Below are 8,832 nucleotides of genomic sequence, written 5' to 3'. Positions count from 1 at the left end.
AAATTATATGTAATAATAGAAAAGCTAAATATTATAAATAAAACATAATTTATGTGAACATAATTATTTCATCCACATAATTTTACTTATTATTATGATGTTAATTGTCTTTGTTTAGAAAATTTTTGATATCCTCTTTTATCAGTTTGTCACTTTTATCCACTGTAGTTCTGTTTCTGATATATCATTCCTTTTAATGTTTCCTTGTGTTTTTTCCCAGTTTCCGCCGGAGCCTTCAGGTGCGTTGGCTGCCATCATATTACACTACAAAATCAGGGTTGACTCAGCATAAGAAGTTCAAGTGACAATTTAATCAAAATAGAATTTCATTCTATAGTTCCTACTGCTTCAAAAATTTTCCCCGGAAAAATGTATTGAACCTACTGTTAAAATCCACAAAATTATCATGTTTCATGCCAGTTCAAAATAATTGTTTAAAATAATAAATTAAAAGAATTCATTATTTTTTTTAAAATCATTCAATATTTCCTAAAACTGATTTACTCTTATACACATTTTACAATTTGATTAATTTTTTGTATATTTTAAATGTATACATATTTTTTGAATACTACTCGTATTTTTAATAATCATGTTCATAATTAAAATTATAATTAACCTTTATTCACCTGGTGATGATACCAATCTAATTATTGTATAATAGTAATTTTATTAATTTCTGTATCAATGGTTTTCAATTGATATTACATTTTGTATTATGTATTTTTTTTGATGATTAACTGTTGCGATCAATTTTTGTTAATACAATATAGACATTTTTTGCATCATATATATTTTGTATACAATATCATAATTGTCATTTATAATTTCCTTTTGTAACGCAACATATGTATTTTTCCCTCTGTGATAATTTGTTTTTTTTTTAAGTCATTGTTTTGTAAACAAATTTTACAGATATATGGAGAACGGAATAAATTCATAAGATTTATAATAAAAATGTTATTTTTTAATATGGTTTATAACATCAGGTTAAAATAGAAATATATTTATTGAGTGTGTTCAGCGTGATGTGGAACAGATGAAATAGACATGTTTATAAACTTAGGTTTTTAAAATTTAAATTGTATCAAGTAATTAGTTAAATTTTTGAAATATCTAGAGATAATCTTTTTACATAATCAGGGTGTATCATTAACAACCTGAAACTAATGGACTGAAAACCCAAACTTCTTTTTTTTAATTTGCTTAGCTTTTATTCAATTTATTATTGTGTATATTATTTTTAATACAAAGGTAACCACAGTTAACGTTTATCACCAGGTACACATTTCTTCTTGGCGCACAGAGGCAGGAAGCCTTCTGTATCAATGCATAATGTTCAGTTTGTTGATGGCCGATGGGTGTGCCCATGTGGAAAAAATTACAAGTCTAAAACAAGTCTAAGTCTGCATATGCGATTAGAATGTGGAAAAGAACCACAATTCAAATGTGACCATTGCCCATACAAAGCATACCAGAAAATAGCCTTACAGAAACATACTTATTGTAAACATCGTTGTATAGTTCAGACTGAATGACTTTATTTTATTGTATGTATATATATATATAATATTGTGTATATATATACAATTATAATATTGTCAAAAAATAAAAAATAAAAAAAATATTCTTATTATAATAATCAAATAATATAATTGTATATAGGAACATATTAACTAAATTGATAAATAATGTGGATCAATTATACATAGGAAACATGATTGTGGTTTCAATTTAAACATGAAAGATTTTAAGCAAATTCTCATACTGCTAAAATATAATATCCATTTTCTTAGTTATAAGTAAATAATATTTATTCAAAAGCCAGTTTTTCAAATTTTTTGAAATTCAATAAAATTTTATATTTTAGTTGCCACCTTAATTATATACTTTTCCACTAATCTACTACCCGATACCTATTTAGGGGGGGGGGGGTGATAGAGTGTATTATATCATATAAAATTACTTCACGGGCATAACTCTCATACTTTGTAGAGTTGTCGGATTTTGATGACTATTCTTATATCTGATAGAGAAGACTTCCTACAGCCCGCATCAATCTCTGATTTTCTAAAAATTTGTAAAAAATGTATTTTATCTTGTATTTTTCTAGACATATTATAAAGTTTGAGAATAAAATACTGAAAAACAGAGATTGATGCGGGCTGTAGAATATTTCCCTTTAGCAATTACAAAAAAATATATATAAGGTTTGGTTTATTCTATAGGGCGGTATCGTTATTCCCGCAGAGTGTAATTTTGAGGCCAAAATGGCATCGGAACCAGGCGCCTAATTATACTTAATTTTATATAATATCATTTATAAACTTCAAGTATTTATTATCCTATTTTTTTTTTTTTATATAACATAAATCCTAGCAATGATTTTTTTACCACCATATTTTGGTTTAAATTTTTGTAGATAGTAACTAATTTATGCAAGTACTTATTATTTTAAAAAATTCCAGTTTAATTTTAAAGAAATTACTAAAACTGTTTTATGCGCATGCTTAAAAATAAATGTTTATTTCATTTGATCAAGTTATTAAAACATTAATTTCTGACTAAAAATGAAGATGTTTTTTTAATACTAATTCACCAGAGAAACATTAATTAAATGTTGGTATAAGTTATATATAAATAATAAAACACAAGTCATAATAATAGACATTTTTATTTAATAGTATTTAAAGTTATAATAAGTATTTATGCTAATATCATAATCAAGACCACAGGCGTAATTAAGTTAAATTTTAGCTGCAGCAAAACTAAAAATTGTTGGAAACTGTAAAATTACCCATAAAGCATCTATTTATAAAATGGTTTGCTGTACTTGCAGTTATATATAATAATTATTTATTCATGAAGATCTTTTATCCTTTTACTAAGATACTTCCTAAGAACTTCAATATTTTTTCAAAATATATAATATTTTATTTAAATGAATCTTAAATAAATAATGTGACTAAAGATTGACATCTGTTTTCTTGGTGTTAGTCATGCATGTTACTTTTAATGTTAGGAAACTAACAAAGTACCCTCTATTATTTAAAAATGCTTTGGGCATGACAGTAAATCAAAATAATGATCACAAATATTACATCACAATATTGGATCAAAAATCAAATTTATTGTTTTATTGACCATATCATGAATAAGATAAGATATTAAGTTAATAAGGTATTTGCGTTAAAATGGTTTAAAATCCATAAATACGTGCTTTTTTAAGGTCCCCACACACTGCAGTGGTGGCGGTAGCGGTAGCGGTTACGGCAAAATGAAGTCAGATACAATTTTATTGCACTGTCATGACAACAGAATTTTACCGCCAATACTGCAGTGTGACAATCTTTACTGATATTTTGAGTTATTTTTGTGGCTTGATTGTTAAGTTAAATGTAACTTCTTATGTAATATATTGTTACCAAGGTATTAATATATAATGTTATCCAGGTATAAATTGGATTGACCTTACAGCAATAAAAAGAGAAATGTAAAGAGTGGTTTGTCACAGTATGACTAAACATGATAATTTAAAATTAAAATCATTTTAATTAGACCCTATTATATTTTTTTTTGTCATGTTTGTCAATGTAATTTATTTAAGAGTAAATTATTGAAGTTACGAGTATTAGATATAATTGAACAACCTATACAATTAAGATAAAAATGGCAATTAAATGTTTTGTTATTTTTTAAATAATTGTATATTTAATGAATACTGCATTAGTATACTACCATTATTTTTAATATATATACAGTAGAAGCCGCTTATTAGAAACACAGATTATTGATACAATCGCGTTATTGAAACAAAATGTACCAGGGCGGATCGCCCGTATATTAAGACATTTAAATCGCTTATTAGAAACAATCGGTTAATTGACACATTTCACTTTGGTCCCAAAGTGTTTCTAATAAGCAGCTTCTACTGTATATTGAAAATCATATGTTTAAATACATAATTATTATTAACAGTTATCTCCTAATAATACCTGATAAATTGTGTTTCCTTTAAACATTGAATAAATGGAATATCAATAATTAAATATACTATATATTATTATTTATACACAAATCATAGTATGATGATAATTATTAAAATCTATGACTATTACAGCAAAGATTTTTTTAATTTTAGAATATATATATATATATTTCTTTATTAAAAATTATAAAGTACATCAGTATAACAGTATAAGATTTATGCTGTACAAACCTATATATATATATATTTATTTATTTGTTATTTATACATCTATTGAGTGATTAATTAGAAATACTTTTTTTGCATAGATATGATTATTTTGACATATTTTATGAAAAGTGATAATAAAGCCAATAATTTATGCATAATGAAATACTGTGTTTAAAACTAAACGAAACTTATTTGTTTAATACCTATTGTTCTTACTTATTTTAAACAATCTATGAAGAAGTTGTTTGCAAATTTCACGATATTTATAATTTTACATCATATTGTAAATTTAAGTATATTCATAGAGCTAATAATAATGAGTATTACATATTACATTATTAATTGTCGAACTTTTAAATTATAAAATATTGTACTGATTATACTAACATAAATAAATAATAAAAGTAAGTCTTCAATTACAAAATGTATATTATAAAATAAGTATAAGTAACATATATTATGAACTGTAAAAATTATTTTTGTCTTGTTCAAAAGAAATATATATATTTTTGATGATAAAGTATATTGATAACTATAAATAAAATTTGATTAACAACACTTTCTGCATTTTGTTTTAACATTTTCTTAATAATCTAATCAATAAGAATGTTAAAATATTAGTATATAAACACTAAATAATTAATTTATCATACAAAATATTTAAAATCTTAAAATGTATAAGTATAGTCGAACGTGGTTAACTTGAAGTTATTCAAGAATTCTATCTAAGGAAAATACAATTATAAAAAATTCTAGGGACTGGGGAATAAACTCAAGGTATCGACGATTTCGAGTTAAAGAAGCTAACCAAGAGTTAACCAAGTTCGACTGTTTAAGATACTAATTTTTGTTCAAAGCAAAGGACATTCAGATCACTACAAATCATTTTAAGAGTTATAAGACAGACTTATTTGTCGATTTAAATTTATATTAATTAATTATATTTAATATATATTGTTTTTTTTTTGTTTGATCTGTAGAAGCAATTAAGCCTTACAAATGTGCTTGTGGAAAAATGTATGGTTCAAAGACGAGTTATCGACTTCATATCAGACTCGAGTGTGGCAAAGAGCCTACATTTTTATGTCCTCTTTGCCCTTTTAAAACGTATAGAAAATCTAATCTTCAAAATCACACGGGTATCAGACATGGCTATTTATTTAATTAAATAATTTTTTTTTTTATACTTGATTATTAGAATTATTCATTCTTATTATTTACTAATTTATTATTACATTTAGAAAGTATGATTATATGTTAAACCTAAATTTTTATTATTGAAAAAAAAAAAATATTGAAAGATTTTTATATGTTTGTACACAGACTAAATTAGTTTGTTGAACTTTTAAATTTATTAAATCGGTGACAAGTTATAATTTATATTTTTTAAATAAGTTACTCTTAAGTTTAGTAGTTATGATGAAATTAAATTTATAATGTAGTTTGATAATATGTCAGTTTTTATTTAAATTGTTAAAATATTACTTTTCTTGGTTGCATAAGTTAAGTATCTAAACACGTTTATTAAAACAAGCATATAAATATTTTAAAAGTAATTTTGATGAAAAAATATGTCTCCGTGACTAAGTTAAGGTTAAACCATTAAGTGTAATTTTAGCATAATTTAAGTGAATAAGAACTTGATTATTAATTTGGATATAGAGTGACAAACCAGCAGATTGTACCATGTTATTTGTTTTATTATATCTTGCTTAGAAGCTTACGGAACCTTTTCTAATAAAATGTATTTTTTAATTAAAACAACTATTCAATTATTCATCATACTCATTAAATATATTACTTATAATATATATGGGTCTGTACAAGAAAATATTGATTGAAGAAGAGCCTATCCAGTGGACCTAATGACACGATAAATCAATGTTGGTTCAATGAGCTACACTACTGCAGTTAGTTAGTGTCCTTAATCTAAACAAATTTAATGAAAACAATTTCATTTTTATATTTTGTATCAACTTATTAATATTCTCCTGTTTCTAATTATATCCTGTCATACTCTTATAGATATGTGTACTTATATTTTATTAATTGTAAATTAATTGTTAAAAAAAATTCCAATAGGAATAATATATAAAGTAATATTTTTTGATTTTTGTTTCTAGTAGTACCCTGCCTTATTTCTATCATTTTAGAACTTATTTTACTATTCATTGTAGAAATTAACTAAAATAATTAAGCAGTTTATACTTTATACCTACAGGATTAATGTTGTTTTAAAGTTTTCTGACATAAGAATGGGACAAAGTAATTTTCTATACACTAAATGAATGTGTTATCTAAAACAGGGGTGTATCCAGGAATTTTTTATAGGGGTGATCCAAATATTTTTAAAATTTAAAAAGAATACAATCAGTGGTTTGCACCTTAAGAATTTTAAATTCTGCCAGTAAATGGTGGGGGCAGGTGGTCCAGACCCGACCCCCCTGGGTATACCCCTGAATTTCAAAATGTTTTCTGATATCTTTATAGGTTATTATAGGTGATTTAGTAAAGCTTAGTAGCTGTAATGAAGATTTCCATTCAAAATGTTGCAAATATATTTTTTGTGTTACTGCCAAATAATTCATTATTTTATATTCAATACATTTTAAACTAATGAACCAGTTATCCCATTTATTCGATAGAACTTTTTTTTATAGTATAACTAATTTGCAAATTTTTTAAAGTACCTATTTACTGAATGAACTTTATATCGCACAAATATTGCACTTGTGAGAAGGATGCAATAAATTGTGAAAATGTTCTATGTAATTTATTTTAAACTATGCTTTTTATAGCAAAAGTAGTTAATACTTGATAGTCAAAACTGTCTGACTTATTAATATTTTAAAATTGTACACCGTTTAATTTTATTTAAGAATATATTTTATATTATATACTATTTTTGATGAACGTCGTCTTAGAATAGCCTAAGCATGTAGTTTAGAGTTAGGATTAATTAAAAGTTTTTTTTTTACACAAATTTTTAAATGAATTTAAAATTTGTTGTATGACACAGGATATAACTTAGAAAATTTTTTTATTTAAATTTAGGTACTTATTAAAAAATATCTACAAACTTATTAATTTAAATACAATGTTTTATGTTTCAGATTTTAAAAGCAAAGTACAATGGATAAATCTAAGAATATTATTTTTAGATATCATCAATCACTTTAATAACCTCTTAAAAATTAAACTAACATTTTATTCTATGTTTTGCTTTAAACATTCCTAATTTATGCATGGGAAATGGTTGGTGGCAGAGCTATATTTTATCTTGTGGTAAGTCTGAATATTCTGCGTAATTTGGGTTTATTTTTTACCATGGTTTATTGGGTACTTACTTGACATATTTATTTATTAATGTTTAATTTATAACACTGCTTAACGTGTACAGTCCCATGGGGCTTATTGGTGTATAATGCATTTGAGAGAAGGGTTTCTGAATAAATATAGTATAACTAATGTAATTTTATTAATAATTTTAATCTAATATGATAATTGTTTTTGTCATAGCTTCATCTACCAAATATAACAGGATGATGCTTGATCCATTGACCAAAGCACGTCTACAATACTGGACCAGTACTTCGGAAACATTCCATTCGACCCTAGCTACAGCACCTAGACAGTCTACATCATCTACACAACAGCCATTAACAACCAGCGCATCACCTGAGAATTCTGATGGCACTGCCACTGCTACTGAACCACGTTTCCCATGCCCCAAGTGCCCCCGTAGCTATCGAAATCGAAATCACCTTTACCGCCATGTGCGATACGAGTGTGACCGCATTAAACAGTATCGTTGTGGCATTTGTTTTAAAGACTTTTATAGAAGAGATAACTTGAAAACACATATCAACTATAAACATCTGAATAAGTTAAATCTTACTGCTGCCCCTCCATCCCCTGTTACTGGTGCTCCCACTAAAGAAGTTTAATATACTAAACACTTGTATCTTGTTTTCAATACTTCCAGAGTCTAAATTTACTAGAATTATTTATGCATACACATACACACAAACACACATATATACATGTATATATATGTATATTTTGTTAGTTGAATTTAGTTATTTTTGGTATCTTAAAAGTTGTTTGAAAATATGAAGTATTAAATATGATTATTTAATTGTTGAACTGGTACATGGACATTGTTCGAATTGATGTTCTCAAATAATCAGTTTATTATTTACCAGGCTTCTTGTACGTTATATATTCATATATTTTTTACCTTCATTGAACTTGACTAAATTTTATGTTAGCCTATATTTTAAAAATTTTACTAGAAATCATTTACCACCAAGATCGTAAATTATTTTTTCAATACTGTGTCGCTATTATTGTTATAAGTTTCATTATTTTGTTTTAAAAAAAGTTTATTGAACCAAAAATACAAATTCAAAATAAAGGCTTATTTATTTTATAGTTTAGTTATGGTTCTGTATAAATATTCCAGGTATAATTATTTATTAAATTTTTTCATTATTGGAATTTTATAATTTTCATATACATATATTTATACTTCTAAATATTATTATTAATTTATATATTAATTTATAATCTTGATGTGCAATACATTTTCTCACTGACTGTAGGAATATTTTATGTACAGATATTTTGTTATA

At 25.0% G+C, this 8,832-nt stretch overlaps 1 protein-coding gene across 1 annotated transcript; it reads left to right on the top strand.

The window, feature by feature from the left end:
- The first annotated feature begins 7,251 nt into the window (after window positions 1–7,251).
- Window positions 7,252–8,388, top strand: LOC100570861 (transcriptional regulator of yeast form adherence 4-like). The gene is made up of 2 exons (XM_003246513.4): window positions 7,252–7,483; window positions 7,718–8,388. Exons 1-2 carry the CDS (start codon window positions 7,444–7,446, stop codon window positions 8,143–8,145), a joined length of 468 nt encoding a protein of 155 aa, XP_003246561.1. The 5' UTR covers window positions 7,252–7,443; the 3' UTR covers window positions 8,146–8,388.
- Window positions 8,389–8,832: the final 444 nt, after the last annotated feature.

Source organism: Acyrthosiphon pisum, chromosome A2 (assembly GCF_005508785.2).
Source record: "Acyrthosiphon pisum isolate AL4f chromosome A2, pea_aphid_22Mar2018_4r6ur, whole genome shotgun sequence".
Taxonomy (NCBI): domain Eukaryota; kingdom Metazoa; phylum Arthropoda; class Insecta; order Hemiptera; family Aphididae; genus Acyrthosiphon; species Acyrthosiphon pisum.
The sequence above is the reverse complement of the archived record's forward strand: the minus strand, read 5'-3'. Positions and strand labels throughout refer to the sequence as shown.

What these genes read in the sequence shown, in the direction of transcription:
- LOC100570861 (XM_003246513.4), top strand. Translation starts at nt 7,444, where the DNA reads ATGGGAAATGGTTGGTGGCAGAGCTATATTTTATCTTGTG. An exon ending in GAGCTATATTTTATCTTGTG is followed by an intron (nt 7,484 to 7,717) that starts GTAAGTCTGAAT and finishes TTTTTGTCATAG; the next exon opens with CTTCATCTACCAAATATAAC.